The sequence below is a fragment of the Sander vitreus genome, chromosome 14, assembly GCF_031162955.1.
Source record: "Sander vitreus isolate 19-12246 chromosome 14, sanVit1, whole genome shotgun sequence".
In the NCBI taxonomy this organism is placed as follows: domain Eukaryota; kingdom Metazoa; phylum Chordata; class Actinopteri; order Perciformes; family Percidae; genus Sander; species Sander vitreus.
Window position 1 is genome coordinate 12,574,077 of NC_135868.1, and position 24,093 is coordinate 12,598,169.

A 24,093-nucleotide genomic window follows, 5' to 3' on the forward strand; every position below is an offset into this window, starting at 1 on the left:
ATTAGATTTTGTATTATTACTCTAAATCTGCAAAGTAACTAAAGTTATCAAATAAAGGTAGTGGAGTAAAAAGTACAACATTTCCCTCTGAAATGTACTGCAGTAGAAGTATAAAGTAGCAGAAAAGACAAATACTTATGGAAAAGATTATTTTCAAACTGTGAAAATTATGAGTGGAAAGGAAAGTTAATGACTTTCCTCCATTTCTCTCGTCCCTGTCCCTTTAAGAGGAAGTGTACGGATCCTAGAGGAAGTGGAGCCTGACATGCTCAATCGACTATCTACGGGCTCAACCCCCCTCTTCGTGTTTAAACCTAAACGGATGTGTTAGAAATTCAAGAGATTCACAATATTACATAGACTACTTTTTATATTACTTTCGTATTCATGTTCTTACGCTTATAAAGTTGTTTCACCTTGATTAAAAACCCGAAAGCTATCGGTATGTTTTGTGAGACTGGAGGATACAAGAAGGAACCTGGCAACACAAGCTGTCATTTCTCCGGCGCGGGAAAATCGTAAACAACACACAGCGGAAGAAATCCCTTTAATACATTTTTCCAACATGATAGTTATGCCCTACACATGTAACGTTTTGTCATTTTGAGTCGCTATAACTTTTATTATAGACGAAGAAAAAGCTAAAGTTATTAAAAATCAAGGGTTTCGCTGCTAAATCCTGAAAAACGCCAGCAATAATGTCGCGATAATAACGTTAAGTTAGCTAACGTCATCTAACGTTATCGTGTTGCTGTAACGGTAGCTGTCGCCCGACAGGCGTTATGCTCTAACGTTAAATGATGTAAGTTATGCAATTAATTAAAGTTAGATAATTCTGACAGGTAACATTAAGACGTATCGGCCCTGTAGTTGGCGTTAGCATGGATCGATACAACGAGGTGAAACTTGAGCTGAAAAGCTGGGAGCAGGGGTTCGTCAAAGACCACCAGAGGAAACCAAACAAGGTAGCTAATTTAAACGCTACTTAAACATTAGCTAGCCGAGAGTCAAGAGGAACCAAAATAATGTGAACCCATTGCTTTGGTTCACAATAACAAGATATTTTGCATGGTTATGCATGTCGTATGTTTTTTTTGTTTTTGTTTTTGTGGTTTCGTTATTGTTCTGTTGGTCCCAGTACATGTCATTGCTACTACGGTACAGTTTCCCTTTTTTCCACAATAGTTAACTATTTAAATGGTCTTTAATTTCCAGGAGGACATTGATCAAGCTCCAGAGGAGACCAGGAGTGAGTATGATCCATAACTTGCAACACAGAAAAACAGAAGTATATCTAGTCCATCTCCAGCATAGATGATCTGTTTAGAGACAGAAGCATGTTACATTATGTATCTTTATTCCAGAGCTGTATAAAGAGTACCGCAGTTTAAAACAAGCCAAAGAAAACAGCAGCAGTGATGCAGCCAGCGGACATGCTGAACAGCCCAGATCTACAGCTGAGGTCATAACAGTCCAGAAGGTACTAAAGAAAGTGTGTTTGTGACTGTGTTTTCTTTGTAGAAAAAACCTCATAGACAAGTAAGGCTATTTGTTGCCTATGCATGTGTCTATCTGCTTTGATTGATCTATGTAGGACGGGGACTGTTGGGGTGCCCATCTAAACCGCAGTTCACAGCCGGCATCTTCTCCCAGACTCACAGCAGAGGAAAAAGACAGTCTTAAGGCCTCTGCCCAATACTATGGACTAAAGCTTAAAAACAACCTGGTGACACTCAGTAAGGTGAGGCACTTTGGAAAAACCTGACCACACCACATTATAGAAAGAGAGAGAATGTACACTTAAACATTTGGCCTTCGTCATTGTGCTACGATTAAGTGACAGACGGGTCACATTAACAATAATATATATGGTTTCTTTTTATATTCCAGGAAAGACCTGTCTCACTGAGGAAATCAGTCCTTCCCAGTCGATTGCCTCTAAACTCCTTGAAAGATCGACAAACTGGACAGACAAAAAGCCCTGTTGCTGCCACTGTCAAAACCACTTTCACTGACCCTGAATCCAGCCCTTTTACACCAAGGTGATAGTTGATTATTTTATTCGACACACATTTTTCAATGTTTTGGATTTTCGGCAACCATTTTCTAAAACTCAGATACTTTGTCTTTGTTTCGATGTGCTTAATAGTGCTGTTGTTACATCTTTAACAGCCACTACTGTGACTAAACTTTTGACAATTTGGAAATGGATGTACCCAATGTTGTGTTAATTATGTCCTCCAATGTCTTTCAGTCATTTTTTAATGACTTTTGCAGCTCACCTATGTACCCCATATTTACTTGTATTTCATGCACTTTATCAACACTGCCAATAGTTGTGGTGCTGCTATCTTATGTTTCCAAGCCAGATAGCCATTAAGAAACGTTTGTTCGAATAGAATGACGAGTAATGGCTCTCAAATGTTTTGTGTGAGCTATATGTGTATGTGTATAATGTTGTCCTTTACAGAAAATTTCAGACTTGCCTGGGATCCCTGGCTTCAAAGACACCTCAGAAAGTGGAGCCTGAAGAGCCGTTTGAACCATTTGAACCTGTCAGAGAGTCTTGTGAAGAGCCTGCAAGTGCTGCCAGTAGTTGTAGTAGTGCTAGTAAAGTTATTAGTTCAGAAAATCAAAATGTCTCAAGTGTAGCTCCCTCTCCAGCCAGATCTTCTGCCTTGTTGTCATCATTATCTTCTCCATGTAGAGTAGGAACTTCAAGAGGAGATGTAGGAGCCACAGGAAAGTTAAATGAAAGTATAGGAGCTTCAGGAGACAGAAAACAACATGTTGAAACCTTAGTAACTCCCCATAAGGGTATTAGTGATGCAGATGTTGGAACTTTGATTAGCTTGAGAGGAAGCCCTCGGGTTCTTGGAGGTTTCAGAGGAGGAATGGGAAGTAGAGGCATTGGAGTAAGGGCTTCTCCTGCCAGCAGACTGAGTTTTGTCGACAAGAACTGGCTAGAGAGGTGTCAGGTGTTTGGAGAGATGGGGACTGAGGTGAAGCCTGGAGCAGGCAACCAGGAGATACATCTGGAGAAAGAGGGAGGAAGAGAAACGGAAGGGAAAATACAAAGAGATGAAAAAGAAGAAATAGATGCAGAGGGAGAAAGCAGAGAGGCAGTAGACTTGGGAAGAGATACAGGGCTTAAGAGCATTACAAGTGACAAAACGGTCAGTGCACTGAAACCTTCTCTACAACACACTGGAAAAAGCAGAGGAGGAGGGAAAGAAAAAGCGAAAAGGAAGGACGGTGAAGAGATGGAAAGAGGACTGTCGCCACCTTTAACGCCAGAAGACGACACAGAGACCAGTCACAAATCCAAAGGTACAAAGAAGAAAGGGAGGAAAAGGCAGAGGGAGGAAGAGAACGTGCAGGGAGAGACAACAGAGGAGGGAGGAGTGAAGAAGAGACGTAGGAATGGCAAAAAGAAAGAGGAGAGCTCTGATGTAAACCCCAGCCCAGCTCAAGTAGGAGGGAAGAAAAGGAGAACCAAGAAAAAGGGAGATGAAGATACAGAGGCAGAAGAAGAGAAAGAAACCAAGGAACCCAAAAAGGTAAGTCAGTTAATTTGTATTCATCACCACATACTGTGCATACTGTTCAAATTAGTTAAACGTAGTATTATTTCTGTCAAGGTCCCTCAGGAGAACTTGTTTGGTGAAATAGAGGAGGAATTGGGAGCCAAGAGAATGTATCACAGTCAGCCTGTCAGAGCCAGGTAAGACGATACACGTCCTACTGTGTTGAAACATTTCTATTTGTATTCTGTGTACAAACACGTCTTTATTTGTACAGAGGCATGAAAGCCACAGAGGGTAACTTTGTGAAGATAAATCTGAAGAAGAAGTCTCATGTCAAAGGATACGCACTCAGAGGGGCTGGTCTACGCAAACAGGTATGTTTTGCGTAAGTGGCACTGATGTGTCTGGGACTGATCACTAGCGTTTAGAGAAGTTGTCTTATCAAATATTAAAGGTAAAACTGAACTCAGTGCTCACTCAGTGAATGATGCACTGTGTTCAGCGTTAAGAATCTAAATGATAAAACACACTTGTTTGTTGTGTGATTCCTTGCCAAATAAATTAGCTGTGTTTATTGCTTTTAGAAAATAAGGCAATACGTATACACAACCTGTCTTTTGAGGAATGGCTGTATTTGTGTGCCTTTTGTCAAAGAAATCTAAACCATACGTCAGTTTTACATGACTTATCACAATGTTATCAGAGTTGTTTCACTGTCATAAATCTGCTGTGTGTTTCAGATGTACATGCAGAAGTTCCAGCTGAAAGGCGAGCGGTTTGGTGGAGCTGGTGGAGGATTTTTTGGCAGAGGAAGGAGGGGAGGATTCAGAGGGGGGCACAGTCGCCAGGGTGACACCTGCTACAAGTGTGGAGGGACCGGACACTGGGCCATGGACTGCAAGGGACGAGGTAATACAAAGTGACGCATATTCACAAATAAATGATTGTTTAATTTACTTGTTTGACAAAAAACTAAAAACTTTTTTTATTGTTGAGAATTCTGTGGGCAGTTGTTCATCTCCTCAATTAATGTAATCACTTTTTTGGTGTCAACTAAACAATACTGATTACGTTATCAGATCATTAAATGCACATAGCTGGCTGACCAGCTGTAGTATGAGCTACAGTCCTGTGACCACTTTTTGAAAGGACAGCCTATTTGCCTGAACATATCAGGACCATGCGATAGATTCAGCTGTTTTACACAAGACTGTAAATATCACCTCTGCATTGGTGGTATAATTGAACAACTCTGTTTTGCAGCCCTTCCCCCTCCTGTTCCTGAGGACCAGCCTGCTGAGGAGGAGCTGTTTGAACTGCCCACCCTGGAGGAGGTTGCCAGGGCAACAGGCACACTGCAACCTCAGCCACTGGGTACGCCTGTTGTTGAACTTTCTGTTACTGAGCATACTGCTTTCCACCTCAGCTAACCAGTTTTTTTTTGTGACAGTGTTAGTTCTAAATATTGGGAGTTTTTTTTCTCCTGCATGAATGTAGGTTTTCAGGTTTGTCTGTTTGTTAAATAAATATGTGTCCAGCCCCCCCCAAAAAATTTGTGACAACTATATTTAATGCAACTTAAATCAACACACGCACACACAAGCAATGCAACTTTGCAAATGAGATCTTAATATTATTTGCTGTATCACAGGTCTTTTTGTGTTTGTTTGTTGTGTGTATTTAAATCCAGATGTTTGTGTGTTCCAGTGGCGCCTCTCAGTATCACAGAGGAGCAGCCGTACCAAGATAAGGAGGCGGACAGTAACCATAAAGACGAGGTGTTGCTGAATGTAATCCGTCCTGACTATGAGCGCCCTGCTCCTCCACCACCAATGGAACCACTTTATCATCTCACAGACGATGGGAAAGTCCAGGGTAAACACTAGCTGTGTTGCTTATAATCAAGAACAACAAGATGAAAAAAAAGACACAGGACATTTGCTCATGTTATCTTTGTGGGAATGTGTGTCTGTTTAGAAACACCTGCTGAGGTGTACGCAGCTCTGAAAGACATCGGCTACCAGTCATTTAGACCAGGACAAGAGGAAGCCATCATGAGAATCCTGTCAGGTATGCACAGTACACACACATAATAACACACACACACACACACACACACACACACACACACACACACACACACACACACACACACACACACACACACACACACACACACACCTATAATCTCTGTATTCATGTTTGTCTCTCTTTCCCCCACTTTTTCCTGCAGGTCTCTCTACCCTCGTAGTGTTGTCAACAGGGATGGGTAAATCATTGTGCTATCAGCTCCCAGCCTTCCTGTACGCTAAGCGATCAAAAAGCATCACTTTGGTAATTTCACCGCTAGTGTCACTAATGGACGATCAGGTAAACACACACACACACACACACACACACACACACACACACACACACACACACACACACACACACACACACACACACACACACACACAGTGATAATTAATAAATTTTGTCATACATGTCTTGTGTGTTTGTGTGTGTGTATAGCTGTCTGGCCTGCCAGCCAATCTGAAGGCAGCCTGTATCCACTCCAACATGACAATGAAACAGAGAGAAGCTGCCATAGAAAAGGTAACCGACACAAGACTCAAGATTTCAGAGTTTGAGGAACACTACAGTTGTAGGTTTTAAACTCCAACATCTTCCTTCGTGTCTCAAAGAGTAAAAAATATATACCACATTTCAAATCCAGAATGAAAAGCCATTCACTTTTTCTGTAAACCGTACAGAGGTGTTTTGATAGCACAGTAATGCAGTTTAAACTGATTGTGATTCTCAGTAATGTAGTTTAAAACAAAGAGTAATCTTGGAAGTTTGAACTATCATATATTCAGCACATAATGTGCAATCTCCTTTCTCTGTTTCTCCAGGTGAAGTCAGGCGAGGTGTGTGTGTTGCTCCTCTCTCCAGAGGCTCTGGTTGGTGGAGGCGGTTCAGGGTCAGGGTGTCTGCCCTCCGCTCAGGAGCTCCCTCCTGTGGCCTTCGCCTGTATAGACGAAGCTCATTGTGTCTCAGAGTGGTCACACAACTTTAGACCCTGCTACCTGAGGCTCTGTAAGGTGGGTTAATGATGGTGTTTGTGTCGGTTCCTGCACTGCAGTTTCCATCTGTCAGGAAAAACAACCTCTAAACATTAGATGAGAATGCACAGAATTTTATTGTGCTTAATACTTAACATTTTGATATTAATACTACCGTTGTTTGAAGGTCAGCAAATAAACCAACCATACAACAAAGGTACAGATACTTTTAGAAGATGTGAACGACCCAATTTCAGCACAGTTAAAACCACCTTCTTCAACACCAAGCTGCTCATTTTATAGCATATTTATAAATTTGGATCGTAGTTTTCTGAGGAATGGTGTTTCTCCTGATGATGGCTACAATCTTAAGCATCAGTGTTGGTCTATCTGCTGCCAGTCACACATAAACATCCCTGTATGAACTAATAATTGCCACAAAATACAGTCACAAAAGACTATGTGTTGTATGTGTGTTTGTAGGTACTAAGGGAGCGGTTGGGAGTGCAGTGCTTGCTGGGACTCACAGCTACGGCCACACTGTCCACTGCTCTGGACATTGCGCGACATCTGGACATCACCGATGAAGACGGCATTGCAGTTCGATCTGCAGCAGTGCCTCCTAACCTGCATCTGTCCGTGTCCATGGATAGAGAAAAAGATCAGGTGTGACGAGTAGCATGTTTGTCTGTGTCCCTGAGCAATGCAACGCAAAGTTGAAATGATGCTGGGTCTAAATGTTCCTTGACATTTTCAGAGGGCCTGAATTTGTCATCCATGTCAGATGCCATCTGCCTCATTGTGTCTGTCTAGAAAAAAATATTCTCTTAATATTTCTCTCTGTCTCTCTCGTCTTTATCAATTAAGGCTTTAGTGTCCTTGTTGAAAGGTGATCGTTTTGGTTGTCTGGACTCCATCATCGTCTACTGCACCAGAAGAGAGGAGACAACTCGTGTGGCGGCACTGCTCCGGACCTGCCTGCAGGGGGTGCTGGTGAAAGAAAACAAGCACACCAACAGCAGCAGACGGATACAAAACAACCCTGTAGGACAGAAAAAGAAAGACCTGGGTAAGAGTGGAATAATTCATATTTGATTGATTAAAAACGTGTTTATCACTGAAGCAGAGAGAGAGAGAAACTTGTTAGGGGAAGGAGTGGAATGTAGCACGTCTACATCAGACATGCCACATTTAAAACTAGAACATAGTATGGAATGCTGCTGTATTACATCCCTTAAAAAGCATTTACTTTATTTGATTGTACATGTCTCTCTTTGACTGAATCACTCTATTGTTTTCTTTCTACCCTGTGTTTTCTACTTTTAGCAAGGAAGAAGATTCGTAAACCGCTGAAATGGCAGGCGGAGTCGTACCACGCGGGCTTGTCAGCGTCTGAGCGCCGTCGTGTCCAGAACAACTTCATGTGCGGGGAGCTCAGAATCGTGGTGGCCACTGTGGCTTTTGGCATGGGCCTCGATAAATCTGACGTCCGCGGTATCATACACTACAACATGCCTAAGGTGGTCTAATTTATCTAAAGCAAAATCTCCTCAAACTTTGTAATCACATTAAAACCTTTTGATAACATTTTTGTGAACATAAAGCATAGGTAAATAAAAAAAAAAAAAAAAAAACTATTTTACCACATTTAGCAGTTGTTCTGGAGCTTTTGATCATATCACATCATTTTCCTCAGCAGGAGGACTTTGCCCGGTTGTCATGGTGTGATGGATTTTCGAATTCCCATTAAAAACAATTAATAAATAAACAATGAAGGTTCAAAACACCTGTTTTCTACCTTCTTAAAAAAAAAAAAACACAGCCAAACCAACCCAAACTCTGCTAAAACCAGGGCCCAACTCTTGTGTTTATCTATTCCCTTTCTGGTCAATGTGTTTCCAGAGCTTTGAGAGCTACGTTCAGGAGATTGGGAGGGCAGGAAGAGATGGAGACCCAGCACACTGTCACCTCTTTCTGGACCCTGAGGTAAGACTGTAGCTATCTGTATGGTTCTCTGCTGGTCTTCTTGGTGCTGTCACTTATATATATATATATATATATATATATATATATATATATATATATATATATATATATATATATATATATATATATATATATATATATATATATATGAAGTATAAATACATTTTTTTGTGTGTCTGTAGGGTGCCGACCTCCATGAGCTTCGTCGCCACATCTATGCGGACACAGTGGACTACTACACGGTAAAGAAACTGGTCCAGAAAGTTTTTCCGCCATGCAAATGTAAACAGATACACCAGAGACAACAGGAACTTGTAAAGGTAACTCTACAACTCTAACTACGTGTGTGTGTGTCTGTGTGTGTGTGTCTGTGTCTGTGTGTGTGTGACTGACTGTCTTCTACATACAAACTTTCCACTGACTAAAAACTGTCTGTGTGTAAAGGACATTGAAGATTCAGAGCTTCTGGAAATGATGGATGTGTGTGATCAGGAGAACCTAAACCCTCCCACTCAGCAGGACATAGTACATACAGACACACCAGTAACCGCACAGGTAATACAAAAATAATAATAGGTATATTATACTATTACTATACTATTATAGGTACTTTCATATCTTAACCTAATATCTCTTTAATTGTTTTTCTTCACTCTTTCACCCGTTAGCTGGAAAACTGTTTATAAATGATGTGTGTTTTTAGTGAGGACACATTTCACAAAGTTATCTGTATATAAAACAAAGTGAATGATGTGACCTTGTTTTCACTGCAAGGAGTCGTCCCATCCCGATGCAGCAGAGCTACCCCTCCATGAAGGTAGAGATGAAGGAAAGGAAGAGGAGGAGAGGAAAGAGGAGCAGACAGTCGAATACGAGGAAGCTGACGGTTCGATGAAGCACAGGAACGTGGAGGCGAAAGGAGCCGGTGATTGGCTAATGGACCAGGAAGAGGAGCGCAGTCAATGGCCCAGAGAGCGAGTGTGTCACACGCATGAAAGAGCGATTCCCATCCAAGAAACTGTGGAGGCTCTGGACATCACAGAGGAAGGTAAGTGGAAACATGACTGAGTCAATCAAAACAAAAATAGATGTTGAAGACCAATAGATATGTAAGTGGCAGGACAGGTAAACATACAGTACTAGGCCCCTATAGAGTATATTAAGAGAAATTGCCGAAAATACAGACCCAGTCAAGTTTCATGAAGTAGTCACATGCCAGGCTTCAATGTACAATTAGAATACAGTAAATTGGTGGCTATAATGCTCCAAATGCATATAAAACAGTAATAGGAGAAACAAAACATAAGTGTCTCTTTTTTTCTTTGTGTGTTTGTGTATTTCAGGTGTAGAAACACTGCTCTGCTATCTGGAGCTGCATCCTCAGCGCTTTGTCGAACTTCTCCACCCCATGCTGTCTGTGTGTAAAGCCAGCTGCTATGGCGGACCGAGACAGCTGCAGAAAATCATTAAAATGTATGGATTGTTTGTCATTCTTTAGGCTACTCCAGTAGAAGACACTGAAAAAGATAGTGTGTGTGCACGAATATGTGTTTGTTTATATAAAGATATGAATGTTGTCATTAGATATTTGAAATGGCAAAGATATATGTTGTTCAAATTTATCCTATTTTACTTAATTTATTTTGCCCCACAGTTGCCCTCCGATTGCTGTGGTGTTGGCCAGAAAGCGGATGGCGGGCGAGCGGGTGGAGACGTGTGATCAGCTGGAGTTTGATGTCGTCGAGGTTGCAGACACTATGGGATGGCAGCTTCCTCTTGTGAAGAGAGGACTCAGACAGCTGCAGTGGAGCAGTGGTACGTGTGAGCACTAATTTAAAGGCATGCATAGTTTGGAGCAGCCCATTACTCTTTTACTAACATTTCTTACCAATACATCTTTGTGTTAAATGTGGGTTCGGGTTTGTCAGTGTCTATACGTTTCTATTGTCTTTTTTTCTTTCCTTGATGTTGCTTCAGTAGTCTTCAAATATATTTTTTATCACTCTGGGGCAGATTTTGGTTTGCAGAATTCCAAAACCTCAAGCAAGTATCCACACAGACACAAAAGCGCAAAACACATAGCAGGGAAAAAGATGTCACTGTTATTACTGAATTAAATCAAGTCTGATGTAAAGGTGCACACGGTGCAAACGGTGAAGAATTTTACAGTTGTAGTTGAACTGGTTTTACTCTAAATGTCTACCTCTTACCCCCTTCCTGTGTTTGGGAAAACATTACCATATAAACTAACACTGCCACTAAAAAGTGAACAAATCAAAATGTATGAATGGAGACACTCAACAATTAATCACAAATATTTGTGTTTCAGTTGGCGGACGTAGCGGTGTCCACATTGAATTCTCCTCCTTGTCTTTCTACTTCCGTTCCTTTGGCGACCTTAGCGACGAGGAGATGGACAGAGTTTGTCAGTTCCTCCACAATCGAGTGCAGAACCAAGAGAGAACGCAGCTCTACCAGCTGACTGCCTGCTTCAAGGCCTTCAAAAGGTACGCACACAGTAAAGCTGTTTTTTTTTAACCCACAAGGTAAATTTATCATAAAAACCTATTTATATTTCCACAGCCTCAAAATGTTTTCTTTTTTGAAACTGCCAAAAGTAAAACAGTGTTATCCTCCTTTCTCCTCGATTTCTTTGCCTGTGTTGTTCCAAGATGGTTGCAACTGAACACATCAACAAATACCTGAAGTTAATGACAATAAGATCTGAATTTGTAATTCACTTATGATTTTGTAAACCAAGTCCATCTGTCATTTCATTCATGATGCATTAATGGGTGAGATTGTTGGTGAATTAGTGGTTTGCTAATGGATAATAGTTGTTTATAAAGGTTGCTATGAAATTATGTAAATCACGACTAATGTATCCCAATATAAAAGCTTTCACACCTTTGACACGTTGACAAAAACTTTTTAGAATGCCAACAGAGACAGTAGAGTCCTGCAAAATGTTTGTGTGTGTAACTCTGTGTGTGCATTGTGTTGCAGTGTTGCGTTCCAGAGTGCATCGTCCTGTCTCGAAGATTTGGATGAGAGTCGCAGCCTGAAGCTGAAAGACCTTCTCTCTGAGTACTTCGACAAGAGGCGAGACCGAAGCCACATGCTCGCACCAGTGGACATCGAGGAGCTCGACAAATATAAGGTAAAACACGCATGATGATTATCGGCTGAATTTGTGTCGTGAATGTTCTGGATATTGTAGCTTACTTGTGTTTATGTGTGTTTTTGCAGTTGTTAGACTGGGAGAATCAGATTAGAGCCGACATCAGAAGTTTTCTTTCCAACCGAAGCGATGAGAAGTTCTCTGGAAGAGCTGTTGCTAGAATCTTGCACGGCATAGGTGAGAGCACACAAACGCATAAATCTGACGATGCTCTTACAAAATATACAAGTATGTAAGTTAGTAGGGGTGTAAGAAAAAATCGATACACTTGAGTATCGTAATATTTTATTTTGCAATACTGTATTGATTTTCAAAAAGGCAATATCGATTTTTTATTTTTATTTTTTTTAGGTGCAAAAATATTCATGTAAGACAGTGGTTCACGTTTATGTTGTGTTTAAACCCACTACTGCTAGATGGCTATGCTGAGACGCACCACTAGTGTCCTTGCCTAACAGTGCCTAGCAGGGCCTGACTTTTTGCTAGAAGCTAACAATGTAGCTATGGCTGAACTTTGGCCTACTTTACCATATAAATATTTGCTCACTAAGAACCACAATCCCAAACTGGCAGTTTGATTTTCTGTGTACTGAATTGTTTACCTAAAGTAAACTTCTTTGACTTTAATGCACATCATGTCTTTTTTTTTTTTAATATTAGTTTTTCTAAAATTATACTTTAAAAAAATCCCCATATATCGCCTTACGAACAGTATCGAAATATATTGCAATATATTGAATCGTGACCCATGTATCATGATACGTATCGTATCGCCAGATTCTTGCCAATACACAGCCCTATAAGTTAGGAGATCACAGATGCCACTATGGAGGTTTAACTTGACCTTACAGGTTACGGCAGAGTGCAGAATTTAGATTTTTTTTCAACCAGCATATAAACCATGTAGCTTTATTCTAATGAAATGACTTTAACAATTCAGCGCCTCAACTACAAACAGCTGGCTATCCTGTGAAAATGATCAAAAGGACTGTTAACCTCTAGAGGGTATTATAGGATCAGCGAAAACATTGTGAGCTTACAGTTTACTTTTAATCATGCCAGGGAGAGAAACCCACCACCTTTAGCGTTCTCTCTCATACAGGCAGATTAATTTATTTCTCTACACTAAATAAATCCCCTGCTCCTTTTCAAACTGTATTAACTCTCCTCTATACATGGGGTTTAATTATGATGTTGTCTTCTCGAAAGTGCTCTTATCTTATGCAGGCGTGGTCACATCTTCACAAACCTTTATCGCAGCTGTCCAGCAAACCTGTTACGTACCCCAGCTTTGTTGTCAGTATTTCAAAAGTCTTTTCTCTTCCTACTCTTTATTTGTCTCAGGTAAGAAAACAGTGCCTTGACCGTCTAGATTTTTGCAAATTACAATAGGTGTGAAGTGAGTCAGCCAGCCGTTTGCGTGGAGCCTAATTTAATCTGTAAAAAAAACCCTGAATAGATTCTTCAAACCCCAAACAACAACGGAATAAATGCAGGACTATGTTGTATTTTCATAAATATATTATATATAATGTCAATAAAACCAAATATTTTGCCAAAAGTTTCTATAATCTGAGCCTGGCGTAAAGTGCAGTTCTCAGCTGTGGATCAACGTATGTGCTTCATTTAAAGACTTGTATACTGTATACCCAACCTCTCTTTCAGCCAGTCCTTGTTATCCTGCTCAAATCTACGGCAGGGACAGACGCTACTGGAGGAAGTACATCCAGTTTGACTTCAACCAGCTCATCAAACTGGCCACCCAGGAGATCATTCGCTTCAAGTGAACGACCAAATGTGCGCACATTCACAGGTCTGCACACATGCACTTACTCGCTCACTCATACTCTTGAAATTATTTTTGTTTCTTATATCGCTGTTTATTCCATCATGTTGAATTGTTTAATCTGTGTAGTTTTCTACAATGTATAGTTTTCTACATATACATAGTATACATACACTTGTTTTCTTTGTAGATTGTAATTTAAAAATAAAGTTTTTCTGTTTTTCTAGCTTGGTCTTGCATTGACATTATTTATTTAAAATAATAATATCTCAGAAAAAAAAAAAACAGATTTGTGTTGCACAGATAAATAGCTCTTATCTACTTTTAGTAGGTTTGGTTAGTACATGAACTCAAATTTCAGAGAAAATACAAGTCCTGACCCAGAGATGAACTTATATGAGGAAAAACAAAGTGGGATTTCTCTTACTATTGTACTGTAGCAATGTCACTATTGACTCAAGAAACTTTAAACATATAAGAATGCAAATTATTAACTTGAATATATTGTACCCCGTTTGAAAACTTTAACCACTCATTTTCTGAATTAGTGTGTAGTGTGTGTCGATTTCTCTTACCATTGTTTAATGTTAACTTCAGCAGCCGTGTGAACCTTGTGAAATGTAAACATTCAGACAACGGGGCTTAATTGTGTCTTGTTACTGTAAAGAGCAGCAGGGGTATAGGGAGCTTCTTCTTACTTCCTTGTGTTTTAACAGTGGACTCTGGCTTTTGCATATCTGCTTCGACTCTGACATGTCATAAAATGTGAAGAAATTTGCCTAATGTCCGTAATATTCATTACTCACTCACTTTTATTATTTGCATCTGTGCTTTTCCTACTGAACCATATCAACATGTCTTCTTAAGTGACACAGAGGGAAACACTTTATTTTATTAGAAAATTCTGTCATTAGAAAACAAGAGGAAGCGTCTACATCTTTGCTACCAGCTTTGGGAGGCAGTACTTTAAGCTAAATGCATTTAGTTTACACATGCAAACTAAATGCAAACATTAGTTTGAAGTGTTGGTATCACAGTATCAGTAAGTACGAACTTGAATGGAATGCCATTAGTTTTGAAGATTTGGTCCTAAATGAAAGCATTGGATTGGTTAAATGTCTGTATAAAATGTAATCTCACTCCAACAGTTGAGATATTTTGCTTAAAGGATCAGTACACAACCCAAATGATCATTTTGTCTGAGAGAATGTTAGACTGGTTATGCTTGTGACACATATAGCGTACTGTACATGTGACATCTCTGTGCCATGTTGTCAGTGGACTCTGTCCCTAATGAAGACATTCACATAACCTGCAAATCGAGGAGATTAGACAAGACATATAAAGATAAAATCCAGTTCCCACTGCACCTCTCACTTCATTCACAAAGATTACAAATTCAACAGGTGTGTCTTCAGGCCTCAATGCAGAATCTGTTATCATCACAGACAAACAAATGGGTAAACCCACGGCTTAAAAAATTCCCAAATTGATTGACAGGTCTCACAGAAATGAGTACATAATGGGTTTTAAGAGTTACAAAATATACTGTGTGTATATATATATATATATACACTGTATACCAACATGTATATTAACACATTTTTCATGGGGAAAACAAAATGTGTATTCTAAAAAGCAGTTTCATTTGCATTCTTTTACTGCCAGAAAAACAGCCATGGGTTACAGTGACCATAAGCAGTCTCAGCATTTGTTAAAAAAAAAAAAGAAGGTAGAATATATCATAATATTACCATTGTTAAGTTTTTTTTATTTTAAAAACACTTATGGGTACACTGAGATTCCAGTTTAATAGATCGTAGCGACACCCGATGCAGTCCACCACAGAAGTCCTGTGATAAATCCTACCTTTTATAAAAGTTATTATATTAAGTTTTTGTTGAGGCTGTCAGCTCTCCTGTTTGCAGTTTGTGGCATTTGTGTCTTGGAAGTTGTTTGTAATATTTTGCCCACCACCATGGGTGCACCTGATAAGATTATTGATTAAAATATACAGGAAACATCACAGGGAGGCCACTGTGCAATTTTACTGCACGTTATGCAGCATTCTCACTGCATGGCTCGACTCTACTCGCTTTTATTTTTATTTGCCATTAGCAAAAGTGGCGGATAGTACCTGTTACTTTTTTGTTACCCCCTCTTTCAAGTAAGCTGAGCAGATACTAAAAGGTGGAGTCAAAACACTGCAGACCACTGATTGGTCAGACACAACCGTCACTAGCATGATACGGGACATCCTGCACAAACTCACCATTTGTAAATAGCCATGCAAACCCAATTTTGTTATTCACTCTTTCATCAGCTGAGGATCCCGCCTACACTAAGGGGATACTATGCACAGTGGAAAATTAAAGAAAAGCACCTGGTAGAAAAAAAAAACAGATTTGTGTTGCACAGATAAATATCTACTTTTAGTAGGTTTGGTTAGTACATGAACTCACATTTCAGAGAAAATACAAGTCCTGACCCAGAGATGAACTTATATGAGGAAACTCAGAAAAACAAAGTGGAATTTCTCTTACTATTGTACTGTAGCAATGTCACTTTTGACTCAAGAAACTTTAAACATAAGAATGCAAATTATTAACTTGAATATATTGTTTGAAAACTTTAACCATTCATTTTCTGAATTAGTGTGTTGGATTTTCCTCGATTTCTCTTACCATTGTTTAATGTTAACTTCAGCAGACGTGAACCTTGTGAAATGTAAACATTCAGACAAGTACTGTCGAGCTGAACTATGCAGCGGATATAGGACAATAGTGAACAACATTCGAAACATGCTCAAATAACCACCGTCTGTGGTTGAGGGTTTGGGATTTTAAGGCATTTGGGTGCATAGCAAGTTTTATTTTGTCTGACTGGATTAGTTCCCATCTGGTTGTTTACCCTTTTGTTAGTGGGAACAAGGACAACGCCAGGTCTTGTGACTGAATAAGATTTTACAATCTGCATAGATTATACCAGAAGTAGGATTAACCCACTGAACAGACCGATGTCCGTGTTTTAAAAGCTGATACTCTCTTCATAAATTGACAGCACCAACAGAATACTCCACCCGGTCAGGAGGCCGACGTTCTGCAGCAGAAACATCAGCCAGGGTCTCTTGTTGCTGATGTGGACCATGGTGGGGAGCTGAAAGGAGAAAGAGGATAGATACATGTTACCATTTTAACATCAGCTACAGTTTGTATTGTCTGGTAAATAGTTCTGTAAACACAAATACTCACCATGTCAGCCAGCCCCACGTACAGGAAGAGTCCTGCAGTAATGGCAGCTATCCACTGTTTGGTGGCGAGGTCAGTAGCTACAGACAGAGCGATGTACAGGCCGATGAACGAAGTCATGGCACTGCCAAGGTTTAAAAGCAACGCCTTGCGGACAGACACACCGCTGTGGAGCAAAATGGCAAAATCACCTGGAGAGAAGAAAGAGCAACAGGGTGTTGTTAAGAAATCTTTAATGGAAAATGACCAAATGTGTGTGTGTGTGTGTGTGTGTGTGTGTGTGTGTGTGTGTGTTCTTTACCCAGTTCATGTGGTACTTCATGGCAGAGGACAGCTAGTGATGTGGCCAGACCAGACTTCCATGACAGGGAGAAAGCTGCGCCCATCGCTAAGCCATCTGCAAAGTTGTGGATCCCGTCACCGATAGTTATCATATAAGGCAGCAGACGCTGTTCTGTAGAGGCAGACAACGTATTAGTTAGTGGTGGAGTAGCCACCGATTAGCACTATCCTCACAATTCAATGATAGCATATTTATTTTTGTGCTGGAAAAAGTTTTACTCACCTCTGGTGTGCTCTTTCAACCCTGAAAGGGATTTCTCATGGTCTTCATAGCCAACCTGAAACATACATATTATATTAAACATTCAATAATAATAATAATAATAATATTAAAACATGTTATTTTAGGTTGCTTTACAGTGCATTAAAAACATTAACCATACAGGTAAAACATACAGATAAAAACAGTGAAACATGAAATGACACCAGCACAGAATCATAAAACAGGAAACATAATATTGAATAGTTTGTCTCTGTATCTTTACAGTTTCAAGATTTTGCTTAGCCATTTTAACAGGTAATAGTATTAGCAGTAGTAGACACTTTGTTTGCAGATATTTAGTGGATTCCAAGAGGCTTTACAGAAAAGCATTTGCCTGCATTTTGGTTAGTGTTCCACCTTAAACATTCAAATGTATGTTTCTAACCAGTTCTGCTTTTGATGTTGACTGTGACTTGTCTTTTTGTTTCCTCTCCTGTTGATACATCTCTAAAACCCTCCCATGGTCACAGTGGTGAGGCTCTGATTCTTCCTAAAGAGAGAAAGAGACAAAACAATGAGTAACCTTAGCCTGAAGGTTGGGGCAAAAGGAAAGGTCATGAGTAAGAAGTAGGATTTGAGGAAGTAAAGAACAGAGTGGTATGTTGGGCAGGAATGAGATTGTAAAATTCACCTAGAGGCAGTACAGATAAAATAAATAAAAATAAAATCATTTTCGACATTTCTTTGTCAGAATGTAATAATTGAACGCTGCTGCACATTTTGGAAAACGAGATCCTGTACAGATGCAGGATACAGTGGAAGATTTTGTACTTGTAAATTGCTGGTTTTATTTCTGGGTTAATTTTTTTGTATTACATTAATAATTTGACATGATTTATAGTCGACTTTTCCTTGCCAAGATCCCACTAGGTTCCCATATTTTCAAAAGCAGGTTTTTATAAAGTCAAAATGGTGACTCTATATTTATATTCTTATCAGCTTAATTCTGTGTTTTATTCATATTGGTATGGTATTTTGTTTCTCTTACCCCATGATGATGTTGATGATGGTGATGATTATCTTTATATACAATGAGAGAGAAGATTGTTTCCATCAGATAAAAGTAGTAGATCCCAGCGATCAATACCAAGATCTTGTAAATGTAGTCTGGAATTTCTTCCTGTTGACCATCGTGCGATTGCTTCTGGCTGTTGGTGTTGTGTGAGTGCACATGTAAATCTAGAAACTGGACACACAGACCGCAACAAAAATCACCATGATTGTCTTTCAGCTCTAGTATAAAAAAAAAAGAATATTTTGTTGCAGCTTTAAAAGTGTTCGCTCACCATGGGTATTAAGTGCAGTAAACTATCTCCAGTCAGTGAACCTACAGCCAGGCTGATGCAAAACTGGATACACAACTGAAACACATTGGTGCAGGAGGTACACAGCAGAACCACAATGCCACACATGGACGCCAGTGTTATTACAATATTGGCAATGGTTGCATAGAGGTATCCTACAGGAGAAAGAAAGAATAGAAAAAGAACAGATAGACTATATTTGAAAGAGTTATCTGGACACCTTTATTAATATTTTGCAACAAAAGAAAAAAGAAATATGAAGAAATATGAATGTAAAATAAGCCTTTATTACCACAAAACCTTCTGACTTAGAAGTTTGTGAATCAGAATTTTGTTTTATTTTATAAGGTTGCATGCTTACACAGTTACAACCTGAGGGTATTTTCAAGTGCAACATCACCTGCCATTTTTTCAATAAGAGGTGGAGGCAGGTTGCCTGTGGCTCTTTCAGAATGGTCACTTACTCTCAGCCTTGGTGAGCCCATCTGGTGTTGGTGGTTCTGTGATGTCTGCACACGCTCCGCTCAGAATCTGCTGGAGGAGTGCAGGGCTGAGCCGAGCCATGTCGGTCCGACCCAGGCCAGAGGAGGCAGAGCTGTTGTCTGCCAGACTGTAGATCAGGAGCAGCTCTTTAGCTGAGAAACAGAACTGGTGAAACATATGAGCACAAATGGTCTGGTAAGACTTGGGTGCTGTAGTAAACTCTTATGTCAGCTGTACTGTATGTGTTCACCACAACCACTATGGACTTGCATTTTTCTGCTCATTTAACATGCAATATGTACCCGATCCCAGGTGGTGTTTCCTTCATGCCCCGCGCTCCTCTTCCTCCATCTGAAACCACTATGATCGTGATCAGAGTGTTCGTCCTGGTGTTGTTGCTCATGTTCGTGGTCAGGTCCGAGGTTCAGACTCCTCATGACGGCCTCCAAATCTACACAACACAGATACAACCTGCACCTCAGCAAAAGAACTCCAGGATTCAAGTGGTTTTAATTGATAATATGACTAACCTTTCCTTCTAATATGACTAACTTTTCCTTCTGTTAATAGAAAGAAAATAACCACAAGGTGTGTAAGTTTGTATATACAAAAATACCTATGTGTATAATAGATCTTGCAATTTTAGTCTTCTAAGTGGTTAAACCTAAGTTTACAGAGTCTTTGAGTGATGAATCTCTATCTCTGCATGTATCTGTGTTTTTCTGTGTTTCTGAAAAGACATTTACCCCCGACGGTGAAGTTCTCTGACCCCAGACGGTCAATGATGAAGTCCAGGAAGAAGCTCTCCTCAGGCAGTGAGTGGCTAATGAAGCAGTGACCTTGCAAGGCGTGATACAGGACACGGCCCAAAACTGCACCCACTTCCTGTCTCTGTTCTGCTGATGATGCGTTGGCCTCGGTCATGATGTCACTGGCTGTTACACAGCTCTGGTTACCATGGTGATAAGAGAGAGAGAAGGGACAAAAAAAGGTATGGGTATAACCAAAAGAGAGTTTTACCTACTGACTCAATTTAGAGCAGAAATTGTCAATTCGTTGATTAGTTCATCAACAGAAAAATAACCAACAATCATTTTGATGATTGATTAATTGTTTAAATCATTTTTTAACAGTTACAGCTTCTCAATTGTAAAAATGTTCTGCTTTTGTTTGCCTTTATGTGATTGTAAATTGTATATATTTAGGTTTTGGATTGTTGGATGGTCAGAACAAGCAATTTGATGACGTTACCTTAGACTTTACATACATGTATGGTCATTATTTACAGTTTTGTGTTGTTTTTTGCAGATTAATCGATTGTTGCAGCCCAAATTCAATTACGATACTGTTCATTTTGATCAGCACTCTTCCTGAGGGCTATTTCAATTCAGTAGCAAAGCAGAATTGAAAGTTTTCCTAGATAACTGAATACAACTATGCCATACTCTAGAGAGGGTTTGGGAAGGTGATTCAGTTTTGTATGTTAATGATGATGTATGTTACGTCCAGAAAGCGTTCTCACAATTCTTTGGCTAACTTTTTTAATCCTGATAAATGTCTTCATGCGACACCTCATCACATTCCTGTGACAAGCAATCAAACCCAAGGATAATGTTTCCTTTCCAAATAGTTTAACTTGAGTAAGTAAAAAAGTAAATATTTGAGTCGTTTTTGTGTAGCAGTAATGTTTAATGTCTCTTGGGAGGGGCCATAGATAGATCAAGCACAGATGAACAAACACTAAACAGTACTTTTTTTAGGTTTGGTCTACTAAAAAATACTTATTTGTTATACTTGTCTTATGCTTACCTCACTTTTTGAGGGCTTGTAGTGGTCGTGGAGCTTTTTAAGCAGTGCCGTCAACCCATGAATGTGTATGTGCTCGTGGTCATGGTCCTGGTGCTGCTCCTGCTGTGTGATTTCATGTAGGAAATGTACGGCCTCCTCTCCCCATATCCCCTGCCTCACCGCGGTGCAGACCAGGCCAGGGGTTGAGAGGTACAGGACGCATCCGGCAGCGAGAGCAGTGAACTGAGACACACTGATGGTTACATGTTTTCTGCCTTTTCCAGTTTCATCCTCTCCATGGGTGGAGTGATTCCTGATCAGCTGGTTAATGGCATCTGTTAGATCACACTACGCAGTAAAACACATACAGATCTCATATCACTTTATAGGTCAATTCAACCAAACCCATGGTTAGATTAGAAAAAGAAATATGCACATTGCATTAACAGCAACCTGCAATATAATAATTATGGCTATCAGCTGCTTTTATTGCCTTCTATGCCAAACAACTTTTTCAGATTAGAAGTAGGCTACAATATAAATCAATGTACTATATATGCTGACAACAATCGATCCTGACCCAGAGCCTCTAAGAGAATTAAGAGTTTGAAATATGTACAACTTTTACAAATGTTCTGTACGTTTGACACAGGTGTGCCTCACTTACCTCTAATTGTATTTTGCCATATGTTATTTGGCAGGCTTACTTGTCTCTGATGTTTTCACTTTAACCCTGTTTCTTAGTTTCTCTGTCTTTATAATCCAGAGACTTCACTGTGAAGTTTATTCTGAAACTGCTTTTAATTGAAGAAATAGTCTCTATGAAAACTTGGATGGATTTTATAAATGTTTTTTTTTAATGCTTTAAGGAATACAAATTAGATGTAATTCAGTTGTATTGGAATTGCAGCATTAGCAGATTGATATCTCAGAACATGCACATAAAACCAAAACTATCTGCGTGGCTAAATACCAGTAGGATGGTAAGGGAGAAAATGCATTTCTGTGATTGAGGTGAATTGACCCTTGACCCCTAAACTGTCAAAACAGGAAACAAAACTGTTAAATCACAAGGTCAAACTGTCAAACTCATTGACACCAGGCATGACATTATAGACTTTCACTCTAGGTCAAATGTGGTTTATTACTTTATTGAACCTCGTAAAGGTTTTACTCATTAACACTAACAAGTTATATTACTTCACTTGCACTGCTTCATTTCATGCAGTTCTTTATTTAGAACAATTAGGTGTGTTATAATCCAAGCTATTTTCTTTTTGTCCATTTTATTTATCAGCAGCCACCTGAGTTGATTCTTATCAGCCATGCACTGTCCATTTATAAAGATTATCGCTGACATGTTGCAAGTTCAGGGACTTCACTCTCATTCGTACTGATACTTTTGTCTGCAAAAGTGCCCTTATTAAAATCAGTAGATGAACTAGTCTAGCTATCAAATGTTTCATAGAGTAATCATTTTGTTTAGTCATTAAATACCAAACACATTTAGTCAGATTAAGACATGCTAAAATAGAACTTCTCCCACTGAGATTGTATGCTATTCAGGCAGGCATTTAGTTCGTTTTTATATTTTAATATTGCCATTTTTTATTTATTTATTGGAAACAGCACAAACTTTATCCATCATTTTCCGATTTTATAAAGAATGCAATCAAATTAACCAAAATATTAAATAAGTAGGCTACTTGAAAAAACTTTTTTTAATAATTTAATTTCTTTGGCTTTTTAATTTTGTGTCTGTTATTTTATTGTTATGAACTTATTTATCTTGTCTATAAGTCTTTTCTCTATTGTGTTTCATACTGTAAAGCACTTTGAGCTACATTTTATATGGGCTATGAAAGATGAAAGGTGCTATACAAATAAAGTTATTATTATCATTATTGTTGATGTTATTACGTATAATTATTATTATTATAAATAATAAGGAAAAGAAAAAGAAGAAATCCAGTTTAACAATGTAACCGTAGGTCAGCAGTTAGGCCTTCAGTTAATCACTTTTGGACCTCGACCTCTCTGCGCTGCACCTGCAGTCAGCCGCCTGGCTCTCTTACCTGGCTGCGGAGTTAAGCCTAATAAAACTTACCTTTTCACACGACACTTCACCGCACTGCACACGTTTCTCCAGTGTATTAAAGACGGAGCCGAGGGACTCCCCGGTCAGATACTGCTGTCCAGGAGACACGACGCTGAGCACAGCCGCATACGCTTCCTCCACAGCGGGAGACCCCGAAACAGAACCGAGCAAACCCCAACTGGCTAGAATTAGCAGCGAGGAGAAAAACATCTTACAACTTTGATTAATAACTAATTTTCATAAGAATGGATTAATGTAAAAAGAAAATGTACAAAATAGGCCGTTAGAGACTGATACAGCCCAAAGGTATTTCTACAGACACATTGAGCTAGAGAGCTCAGCTCACAGCTGTTATCAGTTTAAAACCACTAGGCTACGCGTTAACTGGACCTGGATTGTGATTGGCTGAGACGTGGCATGTACTGTCCTATACCTGTCTATTAAACTAGAGGAAGGCCTATACAACACACCTCGAGTATGTAGGCGATCAGATTACAAGACTGATTTGTTTGGTATTTTTGCACTAAAAGCCCTTTAAGGCCAAAAAAGCTCAAATTAATTGCTTTAGATATACATCTTTTATCAACCATTTTATCAATGTTAAAGGATATCTTTCACACAAGACAGATATTGATAGCCATATTAAAGGCTGGTCATATAATTGGATTCTGCACATATATTAAAGAGGTGGGGCTCCTACTATATCAACTAAAAGCTCAAATTTTCAGTTAGCCTTTATTCCGAAACCTGCTTCATAATTACAGCACCTCCAAACTCAATGGCCAAAATATTTCAATGTTAGACACGTCAGACACAAATTATTTTAAGAGAGTCTGGTGACACTTAGAGAAGATGTTTTATGAACTCAGTGATTAAGTTAAAAATGGGAATAAGGCATTGCCTCTGAAAGCATCCTGGATGTGATGTTAGGCAATCTTTTACATGTAAACCGCCAAAAGTATGCGGAGATCTTGGTCCAAATGAATGAAGCCGAGATCATCTTCTTAGGCCTGCAGACAGCTAAACAGACGAACGATGATG

At 39.4% G+C, this 24,093-nt stretch overlaps 2 protein-coding genes across 3 annotated transcripts; one reads left to right on the forward strand and one right to left on the reverse strand.

Annotated features, from left to right (window-relative positions):
- The first annotated feature begins 258 nt into the window (after positions 1 to 258).
- Positions 259 to 13,753, forward strand: recql4 (RecQ helicase-like 4). The gene is made up of 28 exons (XM_078267938.1): positions 259 to 965; positions 1,216 to 1,249; positions 1,365 to 1,480; positions 1,595 to 1,741; positions 1,891 to 2,042; positions 2,471 to 3,560; positions 3,642 to 3,724; positions 3,802 to 3,901; positions 4,268 to 4,436; positions 4,791 to 4,901; positions 5,235 to 5,402; positions 5,505 to 5,597; positions 5,761 to 5,897; positions 6,042 to 6,125; positions 6,425 to 6,613; positions 7,058 to 7,240; positions 7,442 to 7,643; positions 7,901 to 8,094; positions 8,477 to 8,560; positions 8,743 to 8,880; positions 9,005 to 9,115; positions 9,335 to 9,608; positions 9,904 to 10,033; positions 10,215 to 10,375; positions 10,890 to 11,067; positions 11,567 to 11,720; positions 11,810 to 11,918; positions 13,407 to 13,753. Exons 1-28 carry the CDS (start codon positions 882 to 884, stop codon positions 13,526 to 13,528), a joined length of 4,797 nt encoding a protein of 1,598 aa, XP_078124064.1. The 5' UTR covers positions 259 to 881; the 3' UTR covers positions 13,529 to 13,753.
- A 2,801-nt stretch (positions 13,754 to 16,554) lies between these two features.
- On the reverse strand, positions 16,555 to 23,262 carry slc39a4 (solute carrier family 39 member 4). Of its 2 annotated transcripts, none has more exons than XM_078268341.1 (12): positions 23,062 to 23,262; positions 20,976 to 21,302; positions 19,913 to 20,114; positions 19,469 to 19,617; positions 19,148 to 19,331; positions 18,666 to 18,838; positions 18,368 to 18,565; positions 17,767 to 17,869; positions 17,341 to 17,403; positions 17,077 to 17,229; positions 16,779 to 16,966; positions 16,555 to 16,683 (listed from the first exon to the last, which is right to left on the reverse strand). In XM_078268341.1, the coding sequence occupies exons 1-12, from the start codon at positions 23,260 to 23,262 to the stop codon at positions 16,555 to 16,557; spliced, it is 2,070 nt and encodes a 689-aa protein (XP_078124467.1). The 2 variants fall into 2 exon arrangements, with proteins under 2 accessions (XP_078124467.1, XP_078124469.1); XM_078268343.1 differs by having other exon boundaries at positions 17,341 to 17,395; positions 17,765 to 17,869.
- Between the last annotated feature and the right edge of the window lie 831 nt (positions 23,263 to 24,093).

Excerpts from the sequence above, each read along its gene's own strand:
- slc39a4 (XM_078268341.1), bottom strand. The coding sequence starts at position 23,262 with ATGTTTTTCTCCTCGCTGCTAATTCTAGCCAGTTGGGGTTTGCTCGGT. Across the intron at positions 17,870-18,367 it reads ATCATCAACATCATCATGGG|GAAGAATCAGAGCCTCACCA; the intron begins GTAAGAGAAACA and ends TTCTCTCTTTAG. Across the intron at positions 17,404-17,766 it reads GTCAACATCAAAAGCAGAAC|TGTTTCAGGTTGGCTATGAA; the intron begins TGGTTAGAAACA and ends ATATAATATGTA.
- recql4 (XM_078267938.1), top strand. The coding sequence starts at position 882 with ATGGATCGATACAACGAGGTGAAACTTGAGCTGAAAAGCTGGGAGCAG. Across the intron at positions 5,403-5,504 it reads AGACGATGGGAAAGTCCAGG|AAACACCTGCTGAGGTGTAC; the intron begins GTAAACACTAGC and ends GTGTCTGTTTAG. Across the intron at positions 6,614-7,057 it reads GCTACCTGAGGCTCTGTAAG|GTACTAAGGGAGCGGTTGGG; the intron begins GTGGGTTAATGA and ends GTGTGTTTGTAG.